Consider the following 22,410-nt stretch of genomic DNA (forward strand, 5'->3'; position numbering starts at 1 on the left):
AGAAATTGATGACATCCTTCTCATTGATCCGCATAATCACGAATACGAAGATCTTACCGATGATGCCACAGACGAAGCTGTAGAAGACGAGTTTAATGAAAATGATGATATTTCTAGTGATGACGAGAATGTCGATGTATCCGATTGATGTATTTGATTTTGTGTAGTTTGTTTTTTGAATAAGGTAATGTGAGAGTTTGTTTTATGAATAAGGTAATGTGGGAGTTTGTTTTATGAATAAGAAAATGTGGGAGTTTGTTTTATAAATAAGTAAATGTGGGAATTGTGGTTTGGAATGGAAATAAAGATGGGGTTTGGAATATATGAAGTAGAGGATAAGGAATATGGGGTTTTGGGGTGGATTTAAACGTACTACTCGTTAATTCCTCGTACGTTTACGTCGAACTTACGACGTAATCCTCGTTTATTCCACGTAGGAGAGAACCGTCGTAAAGGACTCATTAGGTAACGTGAAAATAACGAGGAAATTTAAAAAATAAAGAAAGCGAAACCCGTTAATTCCACGTAGGACGGAATCGTCGTAAACACCTCGTAAGGTAAATAGTCGTAAATACCCTGTAAAGTAAATGACGAATGAGGCACTCTTTAATTCCACGTAGGACGGATTCGTCGTAAACACCTCGTAACATAAATCGTCGTAAACACCTCGTAGAGTAAAAACTAGAAAAAAAAAGAAAAAAAAGAGAGATACCAGATTTACATGTGGCAAGACTTCCAGTAATTATAATACTTAAGTCTCGCCCACATAAATTCCAATATCTTCTTCTCTTCCTTTTTTTCTCAAATATTTATTATTTGAATTGGAATTGATTTGGGAGTATGATGTGAGATAGATAGAGTGTGATTTGAGAGTTTGTGTGTGGGTTGAGAAGGAGAGTTACGGGTATATTTATAGGGAAGCTTTCCTCGGTAATTCCACGTAAGGTAAATCGTCGTAATGTCCTCGTATCTAATAACACGGGCCTTTGTCATTCCTCGTAAATTCCTCGTAGAACAAAACGTGGGCCTTTGTAGTCTGTCGCTATTTCGTCGTAAAAAAAAATACGGGCCTCTGTAATTCGTCGTAAACTTACAAGGAATTTGCGACGGTATGTAATCTTATATATACCCCCGAGCGCTCACTCTTTCTTTCCTCTCTACTTCCTCTCCACTTCCTCTCCATTTCCTCCCTGTTTCATTGCAATGGTAAGCCTCTCTAATTACTCTCTAATTTAGTTAGTTTAGGATAGATTAGGTGGATAGTATAGGGAATTTAGATAGGTTTACGGATCTTATGTTATTTAGTGTTGATTAGGTGGATAATGTTGGGAAATATACTGTTGACGAAAATTTAAAAAATTAAATTTTTTTCTCAGGTTCGAAAAGGTAGACTTACTGCCCATTAGAGAGAGATGTTCGGTGAGCCGGGTAGTCGTTTAGACCCGTCGTCTTCTTCAGCTCCCGGTTCTTCGGGTCAGGAGACTGTCCCCGAGACTCAGTACACTCAGAGAGTCTCTGGGTCTCCTTCTTCTAGTGCACCATCGGTTCCTCATGTGCCTCCCCCGATGGCTCATCCGACGATGCCTCCTCCTGTGCCTCCTCCGATGGCACCTCCGGCGATGCTCGCCAAAATTCATCCCGATTTGATGGTGCCTTCGAGTGCTCCTTACTCGCAGTACACTGTAGAGGACATTCTCCGTCTGCCAGGCAGAGAAGGTTTACCAGTCATCGACCCCGACCGACCGGACGGAACTTTGTGGTATGTTACATTAATTTTTTTTATTCAATTCGTTTAAAATTCTTTTATAACATTAAAAAATAATTTATATTTTAAATTTGTTTTTTTCCAGGTTTGGGGTTGACAATTGTCTTGCATCGGACGTAACCGACACGATCAAAGGTTACTTCTCCATGCCACATCCGAACTGGAGTAAGACGCCTCACTACGTCAGAAAGACGTGGTTCAAAATTTACGCTGTAAGTTTCTATTAATTAAATATATATATATACTTTAATTTTTTCATGATTTTTATAAATTTCTTTTTAAAAAACTAATTATTAATTTATATATTTTTTCCAACAGGAAAAATATCATTGGGCTTTGGGGATCACTGAGACGGTGAGGAAGAAGTTTGTCGCGAAGGCGAAAGTTCGCTTATTGGACACGGTCTCCAACTGGAAGGGTGACTGGATCGTGAAGGGGTATGAGCGTGGCAAACCCGCTGAGCTCACCACGGATGTGTGGGATGGCCTCATCCGATATTGGCGTCTTCCTGATTCCATTAGAGTCACCCAGTCTTGCTCTAACTCCCGTAACATGGTCGATGAGCACAGGAATGGGCCGATGCTTCACACTACGGGCCAAAAACCCCACGCCGGTGTCCGTTTGGAAATGGTAACTAAATCTTTAATTAAATACAAATTTTTATATATATTTATAAATTTTAATATTCTAACTTTCTAAAATATTTTTTAGGCCAAAGAGACGGGACATTTCCCGTCTCTTGTGGAACTTTACGAGAAGACCCACAAGAACAAGGCGGACATATTTCTAGATGGCAAGTCCGAGCAAATCTACAACGACTTGGTTGCTCGGGTTGAAGACCGCCAGACCCAGCTGACCCAGCAGTCCACCGATGGATTACCCGTCACCTTATCCACACCTGAAGTGGATAAGATTTACGAGGAGGTAAATTTCTAAAATTTTAAATTTTTTTATTATTTATTTAATTTTTAACTTTAAATTTTTACTAACAATATTTATTTTTTGTTTTTAAGGTTGTCCCTAAAAAAAAGGGACGGACGTTGGGGATGGGTTCCGTCAACGATGTTCCGAGAGCGACATCGTCTTATGATCAGCGACGGAATGATGAAGTCTCTCAGCTGCGTAGAGAGTCCGAAGAGCTGCGTAGAGAGTCCACTGAGCTGCGTCACGAGTTGACCACGACGCGATCTGCGTTCACAGCTCGTGTGAGTGGACTCGAGGGCTTCTTGGACGTTGTAGCGGCCACAAATCCGGACTGAGAGAACTTTTTGAGGAACATGCGACAACAAAATCCTATTCCAGGCGAGTCAACATCCGACGACACACATGCCGAGGAGGATGTCGCGAGGAGGAGTGATGAATTCTACCGGGCAATTCACGACGACTAGTCTTAGTTCTTTTTTATTTGATCGGCGGTTCTTGTATTATAAATTCAAAACTTATTTATATATAAAATATTTTGGTTTTGATTATTTTAGAATTTTAATTTTATTAATAATTTAAATAATTTTAATTAGTTTTTTACTTATAATTTTTTATATTTCTGTAAAATAACGAAACGAAGTAAATTCGTAGCTAATTTTGTGACTTCTTTACGTGGAAGCTTAACGAGGTTTTCACGAGGAAACGTTTATAAGGAATTAACGTGGAAACTTAACGTGTTTTTTACGAGGAAAACTTTCAAGGTATTTACGTTTACTTTACGAATATTTACTTTCAAGTTATTTACGTGTGTTTTACGAGGAACACCTTTCGAAGTATTTACGAGGAAATATAGCGACGTCCTTACGTGGAAGCTTTACGACGAAATAATCTTCTTCGCTTTTACGACGAAATCATTTCCTCGCTACCTTACGACGAATTAGCGAGGATATATGCGTTACGACAAACGTATAACGACGAAACGGGTTTCCTCGCTAATTCCTCGTAACACTGCTTTTACGACGAAGTCACGAGGAAAGCCGCTCTCGTAAAACTTGTGTTTTCTTATAGTGTAAATGCTAAAAACAAATTTTAGAATTAGGTCAATCAAAAAAGTAATACGAGTAGAAAACAAAATTAATTGCTTCTTATGATTAAATGAGAATAATTTTGTGCATGGTTTTCATTATTTTAGAGATAAACCTCAAATATACCATTTAAATAAATAAAAAGATCAATTTTTGTATCAAATTTCCTAAGAGGATTCAAACCGAAACTCTAGATCTCAATTTCTAAACATTTTTTAACTGAATATACTAAATCTGATGGAACGATATCCCAAGAAATAATTATCAGAACCGACAAAAGCATGGTCGGGCTCGGAAAGGTGCTAAGCAAACCGGGTTCGAAACCTAACAAACTCTGATTACCGGCTTGTGTGGCCATGCAACACGAGTATCTATTTTCCATTGGGAACAACAACCGGGTCTATCTTGTGCCGGTGGAAAAACGACCAAAGAATTAGTCGGTTTGATTTCTGTCCGGATACCTTCGGTAATAAAAACAATATATATAAATACTAGATCCTAATGATAAAAAGAGATATATAGGTGACATATTTTCTATATTCCTAGAAAAACATTGTATCTTAAACATCTAATATATCAAAACTGTATATATTCTTTTAAAATTCATATGGAGCATAAGTTGCAAAATTGTATGAAAATATAGTTTTTTCAGTAAAACTCGTCAAACTGAGCCTTATAAGTAGAAATAAACATTAGAGGCTATTACTGATAAAAAGAAAGTCGCCAAACCCTTCCAACTTTCTCTAGGCTCTCTCTCTCTTCAAATCGTCATTTGCCTCTCTACTGCCGGTGCGTGAGTCGATGGTGGAGATGGCTTCTCCTTTTTTTATTCTTTGTTCTTTTTGCTGGAGCTTCACTGGTTTTCTCTTGTTTGATTAGTTATATTTCAGAGGCCCAATTTATTTTTATTTTTAGTGGTTTGGAAGAACCGAAGCCATACGACATAGTAGATGCCGATCGTTATTATGTTAGATCTCCTATCTCGTTGCTTTTCTGGCTAATATTCGGGTTCGGGATGTCAGAGGAGATGAGACACCATCAGATCTAGAGTTTTATGTGGAAGAGGGATAGTTCTGGCATCTCAAAAGTGTCGGTAATTTTTCCATGTGACTTATTCAGTTGCTCTCTCCACGTCTTATGGGGTAGCTGCTGAGGTCTTGTAGCTTGTCGGGGATGCTGGGCTTAACCACCTTTGTAGGCGGTGGGGGGGGGGAGGGGGGGGGAGGGGAGGGGCTTTAGGTCGAGGCGGTAAGAAGACGACTTCACTTTATATGTAAATCTAGGGTTTCTATTCAAGTGGTTTAATCTAGTTTTACTAAATTGATTCCGGTTTTTAATTCGAATTTTAGTTTGTAAACCCAAGAAATTAACTGGTTTAAAGGGGATAACTATTATATTAACAGAACATGTGAAAGTCAATCCAGATATACTTAGCTCATGGGAAGCCAAAGCCCTAACAGATGAGAAAAAAAAATTAAATTAATGCATATAAAATGAAGATGCTCAAAAGTACCAACATAGTGTTGCCATGATTGGTGCAATGTCTTGTAAGCCTTTATTTATTAATAAATAACGAAGCCAAATTTTTTTCATTACCTGATTAAAAAGTCTGAAAGATTCTTGCTTAGTGTACGGATGACAAAAACAATATCACTTCTAATCATTATTTAGCCAAAACTAAAGACACAATGAACATATAAAATGAGTATACACTACAAAGACTGCGACGACCTTCCTTTTGAATGTTTATTTTAAAACGGAGGCATCATTAAAAATTGATAGACTTGTAAGATAATATATAATGGAAAATACGGCAATGAACAATTGTGGCGACACTATGAACTTGGCCACTTCAGAAGGAAACCAGGACTGATTATACAATGATGACAAAGTTTCAGAATATTGACTATAAATAGATAACAACACATATTATAAGTCTCACTAACGATAAGTTTATTGACAAGAAAAAGAAAACACCAAGTTTAAGAAAAAGCAAGGCAAAACCGAAATAAATGGCAAAGAACATCAACTCAGTCAGCATCACCGTTCTCTTGTTCGTCCTCTTGGTGGTTTCCACCGGTAATTTTAAGAAAAAATTCTCTATTGCATTTTGTAGTTGTATTTTAGTTTTCTAACGCTGATGAATATGTCAACATGCAGAAATCCTCAAGAGCGAGGCTCAAACATTTTGCTTCGAGTGCGGACCGGTGCCGTTTCTAGGTACAAATGCTGATTGCTTTAACTGTTGCCAAACCAAATACGGGAGTCCTCCTGTCGTTAGTGGCGTTGTTGAGGGAAGTGAGAAACACTGTCATTGCTATTGTTGATCCTTGAAATAACCTCATGCAACCACCATGTGTAACATTTGTTTTAAATCGGTGACATGTCTGTTTGTTTATGCTCAAGCTTCTTTTGATTCCCAATAAAACATCAGGGGCAAAACTTATCATTGCTTTGCCCCAAGTTTATGCCTATGTTGTGTGTACTTTTGTTTCATTATGAATACAAAAACTTGTTTTGTGTTTGTGTTCCTCGTTTCAGTTCCTCATACACTCAGTCTTCTTGTCGCTAAAAAGTATCTATAAATATTGAACTGGTCTTGTTATATAAACTTGTTTGTGTCTTGACATGTTCACTAGCTAGAAAAATAAAATTTGCTATATTAAATACCAAAATCGGTTTTCATCCTCCAAAAGAGTTCTACAGTGAACAGACATATAATTATATATTCGAAATACTAAGAATATGTGGATTTTTATTGAATAAGGCAGTAGATGGAATGATACAGTTAGGAAAAATAAATTTATGCTTTTCTAGATAGAGAGTGTAACATTCATTATATAATTTAGTTCATGGGGAAAATTGGAAATCTACCATATAAGAACTAAAAAAGTGTTTATTCTTTACAAAATTCAATACATACCAAATGATCGATTAATAAATTAGTAAATGCTAAAAAAAATTCTAGAATTAGGTCAATCAAAGAAGTAATACGAGTAGAAAACAACATTAATTGCTTCTTAAGATAAAATGAGAATAATTTAGTGCATGTTTTTCATTATTTTAGAGATAAACCTCAAATATACCATTTAAATAAATAAAAAGATTAATTTTTGTATCAAATTTTCTAAGAGGATTCAAACCGAAACTCTAAATCTCAATTTCTAAACATTTTTTAATTGAATATACTAAATCTGATGGAACGATATCCCTAGAAATAATTATCAGAACCGACAAAAGCATGGTCGGGCTCGGAAAGGTGCTAAGCAAACCGGGTTCGAAACCTAACAAACTCTGATTACCGGCTTGTGTGGCCATGCAACACGAGCAGGCCCGGCCCTGGGCTAAAGCCCGCAAAAAAAAGGCTTTAGGCGCCAGGATTTATATATAATTTTGGGGCGCCAAATATATATAACTTGATCATTGTAGCTTTGTGGTTCGCATACTTGTTTTCTAGTGCTTCAGTTAGTGGGTTCGAATCTTAGTTTTTTACTACTTTTTGTTTTTGGAATTTAATAGCAATTAATTTGCCCAATTTAAAGATACGACGGTTTACTTACTATTTCTGATAAATTTGGTCTCTTTTATCTTACATATTATATTAAATGACATATTAAATAAACAATTTAATAAAGCAAACGGTAGTTTTTTCGGATAGCAAACTTTAGTTATTTATTTTAAGTAGAAGTTCTTCTTGCCATCTTTATTTTCTTTTCTTTTTTTTTTATTTTTGAAGAAAATAGATGTGTAAACAAGAGAGATACTATAACAATGGAATTTAATTATCAGCAGGTTCTTATCATTTCTATGTCTCTTTTGCTCTACTTATATTTTTTTCCGTAAGTTCTTATCATTTCTACGAATTTATGAAATCTGAACAAACAAATTATCATAAATTAGGTTCTAATATCCCGTGAGACATTTTATAAAGGGAAATGATGTTGATCTTAACATAACTTTATCATATGTATTGTCATATTATACTGTTTATGTTTATTTATTTATTTATAGAAAATGCCACAAGAACAAAGATTAGTAATCAATCAGTAGAAACATTATTTCTCAAGAATAACAACTTTTCTGTATGTATTTTTTTTATTTGATAGCAAGTTAATATTTAATAATATATTGCATTATTTTGTTTACATACTTAAAATGCAGTACAAAAAGTTTAGTTATAAGTTATAACTTATAATTAGGGCATCAAATTTTTAAATTGCTTTAGGCACCACGTAAGTCTGGACCGGCACTGAACACGAGTATCTAATTTCCATTGCGAACAATAACCGGTCTATCTTGTGCCGGTGGACAAACGACCAAAGAATTAGTCGGTTTGATATCAGCCCGGATACCTTCGGTAATAAAAACAATATATATAAATACTATAACCTAATGATAAAAAGAGATATATAGGTGACATATTTTCTATATTCCTAGAAAAACATTGAATCTTAAACATCTAATACATCAAAACTGTATATATTCTTTTAAAAATCATATGGAGCATAAGTTGCAAAATTGTATGAAAATATAGTTTTTTCAATAAACCTCGTCAAACTGAGCCTTATACATAGAAATAAACATTAGAGGCTATTACTGATAAAAAAAAAGTCGCCAAACCCTTCCATCTCTCTCTAGGCTCTCTCTCTCTTCAAATCGTCATTTGCCTCTCTACTCCCGGTACGTGAGTCAATGGTGGAGATGGCTTCGCCTTTTTTTATTATTTGTTTTTTTGCTGGAGCTTAAGTGCTTTTCTCTTGTTTGATTAGTTATGTTTCAGAGGCCCAGTTTATTTTTATTTTTAGTGGTTTGGAAGAACCGAAGCCATACGACATAGTAGATGCCGATCCTTATTATGTTAGATCTCCTATCTTGTTGCTTTTCTGGCTAATATTCGGTTTCGGGACATCAGAGGAGATGAGACACCATCAGGTCTAGAGTTTTATGTGGAAGAGGGATAGTTCTGGCATCTCAAAAGTGTCGGTAATTTTTCCATGTGACTTATTCGGTTGCTCTCCCCACGTCTTATGGGGTAGCTGCTGAGGTGGTGTAGCTTGTCGGGGATGCTGGGCTTAACCACCTTTGTAGGCGGTGGGGGGGGGGGGGGGGGGGGAGGGGCTTTAGGTCTAGGCGGTAAGAAGACGACTTCTCTTTATATGTAGATCTAGGGTTTCTATTCAAGTGGTTTAATCTAGTTTTACTAAATTGATTCCGGTTTTTAATTCGAATTTTAGTTTGTAAACCCAAGAAATTAACTGGTTTAAAAGGGATATCTATTATATTAACAGAACATGTGAAAGTCAATCCAGAGATACTTAGCTCATGGGAAGCCAAAGCCCTAACAGATGAGAAAAAAATATATTAAATTAATGCATATAAAATGAAGATGCTCAAAAGTACCAACATAGTGTTGCCAAGATTGGTGCAATGTCTTATAAGCCTTTATTTATTAATAAATAACGAAGCCAATTTTTTTTCATTACCTGATTAAAAAGTCTGAAAGATTCTTGCTGAGTCTACCGATGACAAAAACAATATCACTTCTAATCATTATTTAGCTAAAACTAAAGAAACAATGAACATATAAAATGAGTATACACTACAAAGACTGCGACGACCTTCCTTTTGAATGTTTATTTTAAAACGGAGGCATCATTAAAAAATAGATAGACTTGTAAGATAATATGTAATGGAAAATAAGGCAGTGAACAATTCTGGCGACACTATGAGCTTGGGCAAACCAGAAAGAAACGAGGACTGATTATACAATGATGACAAAGTTTCAGAATATTGACTATAAATAGATAACAACACATATGATATTTCTCACCAATGATAAGTTTATTGACAAGAAAAAGAAAACACCAGGTTTAAGAAGAAGCAAAGCAAAACCGAAAAAAATGGCAAAGAACATCAACTCAGTCAGCATCACCGTTCTCTTGTTCGTCCTCTTGGTGGCTTCCACCGGTAATTTTAAGAAAAAAATTATCTATCGCATTTTGTAGTTGTATTTTAGTTTCCTGACGCTGATGAATATGTCAACATGCAGAAATCCTCAAGAGCAAGGCTCAAACATTTTGCTTCGAGTGCGGACCGGTGCCGTTTCTAGGTACAAATGCTGATTGCTTTAACTGTTGCCAAACCAAATACGGGAGTCCTCCAGTCGTTAGTGGGGTTGTTGAGGGAAGTGAGAAACACTGTCATTGCTATTGTTGATCCTTGAAATAACCTCATGCAATCACCATGTGTAACATTTGTTTTCAGTCCGTGACATGTCTGTTTGTTTATGCTCAAACTTCTTTTGCTTCCCAATAAAACATCAAAGGGCAAAACTTATCACTGCTTTGCCCCAAGTTTATGCCTATGTTGCGTGTACTTTTGTTTCATTATGAATACAAAAACTTGTTTTTTGTTTGTGTTCCTGGTTTCAGTTCTCCATATACTCAGTCTTCTTGTCGCTAAAAGTATCTATAAATATTGAACTGGTATTGTTGTATAAACTTGTTTCTGTCTTGACATGTTCACTAGCTAGAAAATAAAATTTTCTATACATATTACCAAAATCTGTTTTCATCCTCAAAAAGAGTACAATAGTGAACAGAAAGAGAATTATATTTTCAAAAAAATGCTAAGAATATGTGGATTTTTATTGAATAAGGCAGTAGATGGAATGATACAGTTGGGAAAAATAATTTTATCTTTTTCAAGATAGAAAGTCTAACATTTATTATATAATTTAGTTCATTGGGGAAATTCGAAATCTACCATATAAGAACTAAAAAGACTGTTTCTTCTTTACAAAATTCAGTACATACCAAATGTTCGATTAATATATTAATAAATGCAAAAAATTTTTTAGAATTAGGTCAATCAAAAAAAGAACTACGAGTAGAAATCACCAGTAATTCTTACGATAAAATAAGAATAATTAAGTGCATGTTCTCCATCATTTTAGAGATGAACCTCAAATATACCATTTATATAAACAAAAAGAATAATTTTTGTATCAAATTTCCTGAGAATATTCAAACGAAACTCTAAATCTCAAATTTTAAACATTTTTTAATTGAATATACTAAATCTGATGTCACTAGAAATAAGTATCGGAACCGACACAAGCGTGGTCGAGTGGTATGGCGGGCTCGGAAAGGTGCTAAGCACACCGGGTTCGAAACCTACCAAACTCTGATTTACCGGCTTGTGTGGCCATGCAGCAGGAGCATCCAAGTTTTTATTGCGAACAACCGGGTCTATCTGGCGCCGGTGGACAGACAACCAAAGAATTAGTTGGTTTGATTTCCACCCGGTACCGTCGGTTATCAAAAACAGTATATATAAATACTAAAACCTAATGATAAAAAGAGAAATATAGGTTACATATTTCCTATATTCCTAGACAAACATTGAATCTTTACCATCTAATATATCAAAACTGTATATGTTTTTAAAAAAGTCATATGCAAATCCAAAACATAGCATAAATTCAAAATTGTATGAAAATATAGTTTTTCATTAAAACTCGTCATACTGAGCCATATAAGTAGAAATAAACATTAGAGGCTATTACTGATAAAAACAAAAGTTGCCAAACCCTTCCATCTCTCTCTAGGCCGCGCCCTCTCTCTCTTCAAATTGTCATTTGCCTCTCTAGTTGATGGCGGAGATGGATTGTACTTTTTAATTCTTTATTCTTTTTTCTGGAGCTTCACTGGTTTTCTCATGTTTGATTAGTTATCTTTCTGAGGCCAATTTTTTTTTAGTGGTTTGGAAGAACCGAAGCCATACGACATAGTAGCTGCCGGTCCTGGTTATGTCAGATCACCCATCTTGTTGCTTTTCTGGCTTATATTCAGTTTTGGGACGCCGGAGGAGATGAGACACTATCAAATCTAGTGTTTTATGTGGAAGAGGGCTAGTTCTGGCATGTCAAAAGTGTAGGTGATTTTGCCATGTGACTTATTCGGTTCCTCTTTTGACGTCTTACGGGGTTTATGCTGAGGTGGTGTAGCTTGTCTGGGATGCTGGGCTTAACCACCTTTGTAGGCGGTTGATCGTTAGAAGACGACTTCTCTTTATGTGTAGATCTAGGGATTCCTTTCAATTGGTTTAATCCCGTTTTTACTAGACTGATACCGGTTTTTCACTCGAATTTTAATTTGTAAACCCAAAAATTAACTGGTTTAAAGGGGATAACTATTATATTAACAGAAAATGTGAAAGTCTATCCAGAGATATTTAGCTCATGAGAATTAAAACTCTAGAAGATGAGAAAAAAAAATTAAATTAATGCATATGAAATGAAGATGATCAAAAGTACCAACATAGTGTTGCCATGATTGGTGCAATGTCTTATAAGCCTTTATTTATAAATGAATAACGAAGCCAGATTTTTTTCATTACCTGATTAAAATGTCCTAAAGATTCTTGCTGAGTCTACCGATGACAAAAACAATATCACTTTTAATCATTATTCTGCTAAACCTAAAGAAACAATGAACATATAAAATGAGTATGCACTACAAAGACAGCGAGGACCTTTTTTTTGCTGATTATTTCAAAACGGAGGCATCATTAAAAAATAGATAGACTTGTAAGATAATATGTAATGGAAAATAAGGCAGTGAACAATTCTGGCGACACTATGAGCTTGGGCAAACCAGAAAGAAACGAGGACTGATTATACAATGATGACAAAGTTTCAGAATATTGACTATAAATAGATAACAACACATATGATATGTCTCACCAACGATAAGTTTATTGACAAGAAAAAGAAAACACCAGGTTTAAGAAAAAACAAGGCAAAACCGAAAGAAATGGCAAAGAACATCAACTCAGTCAGCATCACCGTTCTCTTGTTCGTTCTCTTGGTGGCTTCCACCGGTAATTTTAAGAAAAAAAATTATCTATCGCATTTTGTAGTTGTATTTTAGTTTTCTGACACTGATGAATATGTCAACATGCAGAAATCCTCAAGAGCGAGGCTCAAACATTTTGCTTCGAGTGCGGACCGGTGCCGTTTCTAGGTACAAATGCTGATTGCTTTAACTGTTGCAAAACCAAATACGGGAGTCCTCCAGTCGTTAGTGGCGTTGTTGAGGGAAGTGAGAAACACTGTCACTGCTATTGTTGATCCTTGAAATAACCTCATGCAATCACCATGTGTAACATTTGTTTTAAATCGGTGACATGTCTGTTTGTTTATTCTCAAGCTTCTTTTGCTTCCCAATAAAACATCAAGGGCAAAACTTATCATTGCTTTGCCCCAAGTTTATGCCTATGTTGTGTGTACTTTTGTTTCATTATGAATACAAAAAGTTGTTTTGTGTTTGTGTTCCTCGTTTCAGTTCCTCATACACTCAGTCTTCTTGTCGCTAAAAAGTATCTATAAATATTGAACTTGTCTTGTTGTATAAACTTGTTTGTGTCTTGACATGTTCACTAGCTAGAAAAATAAAATTTGCTATATTAAATACCAAAATCGGTTTTCATCCTCAAAAAGAGTTCTATAGTGAACAGAAATATAATTATATATTCAAAATACTAAGAATATGTGGATTTTTATTGAATAAGGCAGTAGATGGAATGATACAGTTAGGAAAAATAATTTTATGTTTTTCTAGATAGAGAGTGTAACATTCATCATATAATTTAGCTCATGGGGAAAATTCGAAATCTACCATATAAGAACTAAAAAAAAGTGTTTATTCTTTACAAAATTCGATACATACCACAAATGATCAATTAATAAATTAGTAAATGCTAAAAAAAAATTCTAGAATTAAGTCAATCAAAAAAGTAATACGAGTAGAAAACAACAATAATTGCTTCTTAAGATAAAATGAGAATAATTTAGTGCATGTTTTTCATTATTTTAGAGATAAACGTAAAATATACCATTTAAATAAATAAAAAGATTTATTTTTGTATCAAATTTCCTAAGAGGATTCAAAGCGAAACTCTAAATCTCAATTTCTAAACATTTTTTAATTGAATATTCTAAATCTGATAGAACGATATCCCAAGAAATAATTATCAGAACCGACAAAAGCATGGTCGGGCTCGGAAAGGTGCTAAGCAAACCAGGTTCGAAACCTAACAAACTGATTACCGGCTTGTGTGGCCATGCAACACGAGTATCTAATTTCCATTGTGACCAACAACCGGGTCTATCTTGTGCTGGTGGACAAACGACTAAAGAATTTGTCGGTTTGATTTCTGCCCGGATACCTTCGGTAATAAAAAAAATATATGTAAATACTAGAACCTAATGATAAAAGAGATATATATAGGTGACATTTTGTCTATATTCCTAGAAAAACATTGAATCTTAAACATCTAATATATCAAAACTGTATATATTCTTTTAAAAATCATATGGAGCATAAGTTGCAAAATTGTATGAAAATATAGTTTTTTCAATAAAGCTTGTCAAACTGAGCCTTATAAGTAGAAATAAACATTAGAGGCTATTACTGATAAAAAGAAAGTCGCCAAACCGTTCCATCTCTCTCTAGGCTCTTTCTCTCTCTCTTCAAATCGTCATTTGCCTCTCTACTGCCGGTGCGTGAGTCGATGGTGGAGATGGCTTCTCCTTTTTTTATACTTTGTTCTTTTTGCTGGAGCTTCACTGGTTTTTTCTTGTTTGATTAGTTATGTTTCAGAGGCCTAGTTTATTTTTATTTTTAGTTGCTTGAAAGAACCGAAGCCATAAGAAATAGTAGATGCTGATCCTTATTATGTTAGATCTCCTATCTCGTTGCTTTTCTGGCTAATATTCGGTTTCGGGACGTCAGAGGAGATGAGACACCATCAGATCTAGAGTTTTATGTGGAAGAGGGATAGCTCTGGCATGTAAGAAGACGGTAAGAGGCTTTAGGTCGAGGCGGTAAGAAGACGTTTTTTTATATGTAGATCTAGGGTTTCTATTCAAGTGGTTTAATCTAGGTTTTACTAAATTGATTCCGGTTTTTAATTCGAATTTTAGTTTGTAAACCCAAGAAATTAACTGGTTTAAAGGGGATAACTATTATATTAACAGAACATGTGAAAGTCAATCCAGAGATACTTAGCTCATGGGAAGCCAAAGCCCTAACAGATGAGAAAAAAAAAATTAAACTAATGCATATAAAATGAAGATGCTCAAAAGTACCAACATAGTGTTGCCATGATTGGTGCAATGTCTTATATGCCTTTATTTATTAATAAATAACGAAGCCAATTTTTGTTCATTACCTGATTAAAAAGTCCGAAAGATTCTTGCTGAGTCTAACGATGACAAAAATAATATCACTTCTAATCATTATTTAGCTAAATCTAAAGAAACAATGAACATATAAAACGAGTATACACTACAAAGACTGCGACGACCTTCCTTTTGAATGTTTATTTTAAAACGGAGACATCATTAAAAAATAGATAGACTTGTAAGATAATATGTAATGGAAAATAAGGCAGTGAACAATTCTGGCGACACTATGAGCTTGGGAAAACCAGAAAGAAACGAGGAGTGATTATACAATGATGACAAAGTTTCAGAATATTGACTATAAATAGATAACAACACATATGATATTACTCACCAACGATAAGTTTATTGACAAGAAAAAGAAAACAACAGGTTTAAGAAAAAGCAAAGAAAAACCGAAAGAAATGGCAAAGAACATCAACTCAGTTAGCATCACCGTTCTCTTGTTCGTCCTCTTGGTGGCTTCCACCGGTAATTTTAAGAAAAAAATTATCTATCGCATTTTGTAGTTGTATTTTAGTTTCCTGACGCTGATGAATATGTCAACATGCAGAAATCCTCAAGAGCGAGGCTCAAACATTTTGCTTCGAGTGCGGACCGGTGCCGTTTCTAGGTACAAATGCTGATTGCTTTAACTGTTGCAAAACCAAATACGGGAGTCCTCCAGTCGTTAGTGGGGTTGTTGAGGGAAGTGAGAAACACTGTCATTGCTATTGTTGATTCCTGAAATAACCTCATGCAATCACCATGTGTAACATTTGTTTTCAGTCCGTGACATGTCTGTTTGTTTATGCTCAAACTTCTTTTGCTTCCCAATAAAACATCAAAGGGCAAAACTTATCACTGCTTTGCCCCAAGTTTATGCCTATGTTGCGTGTACTTTTGTTTCATTATGAATACAAAAACTTGTTTTTGTTTGTGTTCCTCGTTTCAGTTCTCCATATACTCAGTCTTCTTGTCGCTAAAAGTATCTATAAATATTGAACTGGTCTTGTTGTATAAACAATTGTTTCTGTCTTGACATGTTCACTAGCTAGAAAATAATATTTTCTATACATATTACCAAAATCTGTTTTCATCCTCAAAAAGAGTACAATAGTGAACAGAAAGAGAATTTTATTTTCAAAAATGCTAAGAATATGTGGATTTTTATTGAATAAGGCAGTAGATGGAATGATACAGTTAGGAAAAATAATTTTATCTTTTTCAAGATAGAAAGTGTAACATTTATTATATAATTTAGTTTATTGGGGAAATTCGAAATCTACCATATAAGAACTAAAAAGAATTTTTCTTCTTTACAAAATTCAGTACATACCAAATGTTCGATTAATATATTAATAAATGCAAAACAAAAAATTTTAGAATTAGGTCAATCAAAAAAAGAACTACGAGTAGAAATCACCACTAATTCTTACGATAAAATAAGAATAATTAAGAGCATGTTCTCCATCATTTTTAGAGATGAACCTCAAATATACCATTTATATAAACAAAAAGAATAATTTTTGTATCAAATTTCCTGAGAATATTCAAACGAAACTCTAAATCTCAAATTTTAAATATTTTTTAATTGAATATACTAAATCTGATGTCACTAGAAATAAGTATCGGAACCGACACAAGCTTGGTCGAGTGGTATGGCGGGCTCGGAAAGGTGCTAAGCACACCGGGTTCGAAACCTACCAAACTCTGATTTACCGGCTTGTGTGGCCATGCAGCAGGAGCATCCAAGTTTTTATTGCGAACAACCGGGTCTATCTGGCGCCGGTGGACAGACAACCAAAGAATTAGTTGGTTTGATTTCCACCCGGTACCCTCGGTTATCAAAAACAGTATATATAAATACTAAAACCTAATGATAAAAATAGAAATATAGGTTACATATTTCCTATATTCCTAGAAAAACATTGAATCTTTACCATCTAATATATCAAAACTGTATATGTTTTTAAAAAAATCATATGCAAATCCAAAACATAGCATAGCATAAATTCAAAATTGTATGAAAATATAGTTTTTCATGAAAACTTGTCATACTGAGCCATATAAGTAGAAATAAACATTAGAGGCTATTTCTGATAAAAACAAAAGTTTCCAAACCCATCCATCTCTCTCTAGGCCCTCTCTCTCTTCAAATCGTCATTTGCCTCTCTAATGCCGGTACGTGAGTTGATGGCGGAGATGGATTGTACTTTTAAATTCTTTGTACTTTTTTCTGGAGCTTCACTGGTTTTCTCATGTTTGATTAGTTATCTTTCTGAGGCCAATTTTTTTTTAGTGGTTTGGAAGAACCGAAGCCGTACGACATAGTAGCTGCCGGTCCTGGTTATGTCAGATCTCCCATCTCGTTGCTTTTCTGGCTTATATTCGGTTTCGGGATGCCGGAGGAGATGAGACACTATCAGATCTAGTGTTTTATGTGGAAGAGGGCTAGTTCTGGCATGTCAAAAGTGTAGGTGATTTTGCCATGTGACTTATTCGGTTGCTCTTTTGACGTCTTACGGGGTTTCTGCTGAGGTGGTGTAGCTTTTCTGGGATGCTGGGCTTAACCACCTTTGTAGGCGGTTGATCGATAGAAGACGACTTCTCTTTATGCGTAGATCTAGGGATTCTTTTCAATTGGTTTAATCCCGTTTTTACTAGATTGATACCGGTTTTTCACTCGAATTTTAATTTGTAAACACAAGAAATTAACTGGTTTAAAGAGGATAACTACTATATTAACAGAAAATGTGAAAGTCTATCAAGAGATATTTAGCTCATGAGAAAACAAAGCTCTAGAAGATGAGAAAATAAATTAAATTAATGCATATGAAATGAAGATGCTCAAAAGTACCAACATAGTGTTGCCATGATTGGTGCAATGTCTTATAAGCCTTTATTTATAAATGAATAACGAAGCCAGACTTTTTTCATTACCTGATTAAAAACTCCTAAAGATTCTTGCTGAGTCTACCGATGACAAAAACAATATCACTTTTAACCTAAAGAAACAATGAACATATAAAATGAGAATGCACTACAAAGACAGCGAGGACCTTTCTTTTGCTGATTATTTCAAAACGGAGGCATCATTAAAAAATAGATAGACTTGTAAGATAATATGTAATGGAAAATAAGGCAGTGAACAATTCTGGCGACACTATGAGCTTGGGCAAACCAGAAAGAAACGAGGACTGATTATACAATGATGACAAAGTTTCAGAATATTGACTATAAATAGATAACAACACATATGATATGTCTCACCAACGATAAGTTTATTGACAAGAAAAAGAAAACACCAGGTTTAAGAAAAAACAAGGCAAAACCGAAAGAAATGGCAAAGAACATCAACTCAGTCAGCATCACCGTTCTCTTGTTCGTTCTCTTGGTGGCTTCCACCGGTAATTTTAAGAAAAAAATTATCTATCGCATTTTGTAGTTGTATTTTAGTTTTCTGACACTGATGAATATGTCAACATGCAGAAATCCTCAAGAGCGAGGCTCAAACATTTTGCTTCGAGTGCGGACCGGTGCCGTTTCTAGGTACAAATGCTGATTGCTTTAACTGTTGCAAAACCAAATACGGGAGTCCTCCAGTCGTTAGTGGCGTTGTTGAGGGAAGTGAGAAACACTGTCATTGCTATTGTTGATCCTTGAAATAACCTCATGCAATCACCATGTGTAATATTTGTTTTCAGTCCGTGACATGTCTGTTTGTTTATGCTCAAACTTCTTTCGCTTCCCAATAAAACATCAAAGGGCAAAACTTATCACTGCTTTGCCCCAAGTTTATGCCTATGTTGCGTGTACTTTTGTTTCATTATGAATACAAAAACTTGGTTTTTGTTTGTGTTCCTCGTTTCAGTTCCCCATATACTCAGTCTTCTTGTCGCTAAAAGTATCTACAAATATTGGATTGGTCTTGTTGTATAAATTTGTTTCTGTCTTGACATGTTCACTAGCTAGAAAATAAAATTTTCTATACATAATACCAAAATCTGTATTCATCCTCAAAAAGAGTACAATAGTGAACAGAAAGAGAATTATATTTTCAAAAATGCTAAGAATATGTGGATTTTTATTGAATAAGGCAGTACATGGAATGATACAGTTAGGAAAAATAATTTTATCTTTTTCAAGATAGAAAGTGTAACATTCATTATATAATTTAGTTCATTGGGGAAATTCGAAATCTACCATATAAGAACTAAAAAGAGTGTTTCTTCTTTACAAAATTAACTACATACCAAATGTTCGATTAATATATTAATAAATGCAAAAAAACTTTTTTTTGAATTAGGTCAATCAAAAAAAGAATTACGAGTAGAAATCACCACTAATTCTTACGATAAAATAAGAATAATTAAGTGCATGTTCTCCATCATTTTTAGAGATGAACATCAAACCAAAGAATTAGTCAGTTTGATTTTCACCCGGTACCCTCGATTATCAAAAACAGTATATATAAATACTAAAACCTACTGATAAAAAGAGAAATATAGGTTACATATTTCCTATATTCCTAGAAAAACATTGAATCTTTACCATCTAATATATCAAAACTGTATATATTCTTTTAAAATTAATATGGAGCATAAGTTGCAAAATTGTATGAAAATATAGTTTTTTCAATAAAACTCGTCAAACCGAGCCTTATAAGTAAAAATAAACATTAGAGGCTATTACTGATAAAAACAAAAGTTGCCAAACCCTTCTATCTCTCTCTAGGCCCTCTCTCTCTTAAAATCGTCATTTGCCTCTCTAATGCCGGTGCGTGAGTTGATGGCGGAGATGGATTGTACTTTTTAATTCTTTGTTCTTTTTGCTGGAGCTTCACTGGTTTTCTCATTTTGATTAGTTATCTTTCAGAGGCCCAATTTTTTTTTAGTGGTTTGGAATTACCGAAGCCGTACGACATAGTAGCTGCCGGTCCTGGTTATGTCAGATCTCCCATCTCGTTGCTTTTCTGGCTTATATTCGGTTTTGGGACGCCGAAGGAAATGAGACACTATCAGATCTAGTGTTTTATGTGGAAGAGGGCTAGTTCTGGCATGTCAAAAGTGTAGGTGATTTTGCCATGTGACTTATTCGGTTGTTCTTCTGACGTCTTATGGGGTTTCTACTGAGGTGGTGTAGCTTGTCTGGGATGCTGGGCTTAACCACCTTTCTAGGCGGTTGGTCGTTAGAAGACGACTTCTCTTTATGTGTAGATCTAGGGATTCTTTTCAATTGGTTTAATCCCGATTTTACTAGATTGATACCGGTTTTTCACTCGAATTTTAGTTTGTAAACCCAAGAAATTAACTGGTTTATAGGGGATAACTATTATATTAACAGAAAATGTGAAAGTCTATCCAGAGATATTTAGCTCATGAGAAAACAAAGCCCTAGAAGATGAGAAAAAAAATTAAATTAATGCATATGAAATGAAGATGCTCAAAAGTACCAACATAGTGTTGCCATGATTGGTGCAATGTCTTATAAGCCTTTATTTATAAATGAATAACGAAGCCAGATTTTTTTCATTACCTGATTAAAAAGTCCTAAAGATTCTTGCTGAGTCTACCGATGACAAAAACAATATCACTTTTAATCATTATTTTGCTAAACCTAAAGAAACAATGAACATATAAAATGAGTATGCACTACAAAGACAGCGAGGACCTTTCTTTTGCTGATTATTTCAAAAAGGAGGCATCATTAAAAAATAGATAGACTTGTAAGATAATATGTAATGGAAAATAAGGCAGTGAACCAATTGTGGCGACACTATGAGCTTCGGCAAACCAGCAAGAAACGAGGACTGATTATACAATGATGGCAAAATTTCAAAATATTGACTATAAATAGATAACAACACATATGATATTTCTCACCAACAATAAGTTTATTGACAAGAAAAAGAAAACACCAGGTTTAAGAAAAAGCAAGGCAAAACCGAAAGAAATGGCAAATAACATCAACTCAGTCAGCATCACCGTTCTTTTGTTCGTCCTCTTGGTGGCTTCCACCGGTAATTTTAAGAAAAAAATTATCTATCGTATTTTGTAGTTGTATTTCAGTATTCTTACGCTGATGATTATGTCAACATGCAGAAATCCTCAAGAGCGAGGCTCAAACATTTTGCTTCGAGTGCGGACCGGTGCCGTTCCTAGGTACAAATGCTGATTGCTTTAACTGTTGCAAAACCAAATACGGGAGTCCTCCTGTCGTTAGTGGCGTTGTTGAGGGAAGTGAGAAACACTGTCATTGCTATTGTTGATCCTTGAAATAACCTCATGCAATCACCATGTGTAACATTTGTTTTCAGTCGGTGACATGTCTGTTTGTTTATGCTCAAACTTCTTTTGCTTCCCAATAAAACATCAAAGGGCAAAACTTATCACTGCTTTGCCCCAAGTTTATGCCTATGTTGCGTGTACTTTTGTTTCATTATGAATACAAATACTTGTTTTGTGTTTTTGTTCCTCGTTTCAGTTCCCCATACACTCAGTCTTCTTGCCGCTAAAAAGTATCTATAAATATTGAACTGGTGTTGTTGAATAAACTTGTTCGTGTCTTGACATGTTCACTAGCTACAAAAATAAAATTTGCTATATTAAATACCAAAATCGGTTTTCATCCTCAAAAAGAGTTCTATAGTGAACAGAAATATAATTACATATTCAAAATGCTAAGAATATGTGGATTTTTATTGAATAAGGCAGTAGATGGAATGATACAGTTAGGAAAAATAATTTTATGTTTTCCTAGATAGAGTGTGTAACATTCATTATATAATTTAGTTCATTGGGGAAATTCGAAATCTACCATATAAGAACTAAAAAAATATTTCTTCTTTTCAAAATTCGATACATACCAAATGATCGATTAATCCCCTATATATTATTTGAGAAGCATTGCAACATTTTTTGTAGGCACATGTCATCACTAGAATGATTTTTAGAATCCTTAGAAAAACATGTTGGTTCATCTAAATATATAATAAGCTTTTTATTAAACCACAATAAATACATTATTAATGTGTTTTATTATTTCCTTAAATAAGATTACGGAATTGTCTAACATGGCTAAAGTATATATGATAATTAATGATTTTGAATAATAAAAATTTGATAAAAATAAGTGTGTATTATAATAATATTTGTTTAATTTTAAGCTATTAAAATAAATTAAACAATCATAGTAACCATATAATAAAATTTTAAAAAATTATTTATATATTATATTTTGAATTTTTAAAAACGAGTATAAATTACTAAAACTGTTAAAAGTTTAACATTATAATCTTGTGATCTATGATTTAAAACTTTTGTTATGACATGATACAAATAATTAAAAAATAATATAAGTTGAAAGTCTCATTTAATAAATATCAAAAATAAAAGATATATAAATAT

General features: G+C 34.3%; 1 protein-coding gene and 1 long non-coding RNA gene across 2 annotated transcripts in view; one reads left to right on the forward strand and one right to left on the reverse strand.

Moving 5' to 3' along the window:
* LOC103830422 overlaps positions 1-22,089 on the reverse strand; it is a 31,229-nt gene extending 9,140 nt beyond the window's left edge. The window contains exon 1 of the long non-coding RNA XR_004450736.1: positions 18,010-22,089. This is a non-coding gene — a long non-coding RNA (uncharacterized LOC103830422). The remainder of the gene's footprint in view (positions 1-18,009) is intronic.
* LOC103849027 (defensin-like protein 206) lies at positions 242-15,406 on the forward strand. The gene is made up of 2 exons (XM_009125848.3): positions 242-5,853; positions 5,935-15,406. Exons 1-2 carry the CDS (start codon positions 5,787-5,789, stop codon positions 6,099-6,101), a joined length of 234 nt encoding a protein of 77 aa, XP_009124096.2. The 5' UTR covers positions 242-5,786; the 3' UTR covers positions 6,102-15,406.
* Positions 22,090-22,410: the final 321 nt, after the last annotated feature.

This window comes from Brassica rapa, chromosome A01, assembly GCF_000309985.2.
Source record: "Brassica rapa cultivar Chiifu-401-42 chromosome A01, CAAS_Brap_v3.01, whole genome shotgun sequence".
NCBI lineage: Eukaryota > Viridiplantae > Streptophyta > Magnoliopsida > Brassicales > Brassicaceae > Brassica > Brassica rapa.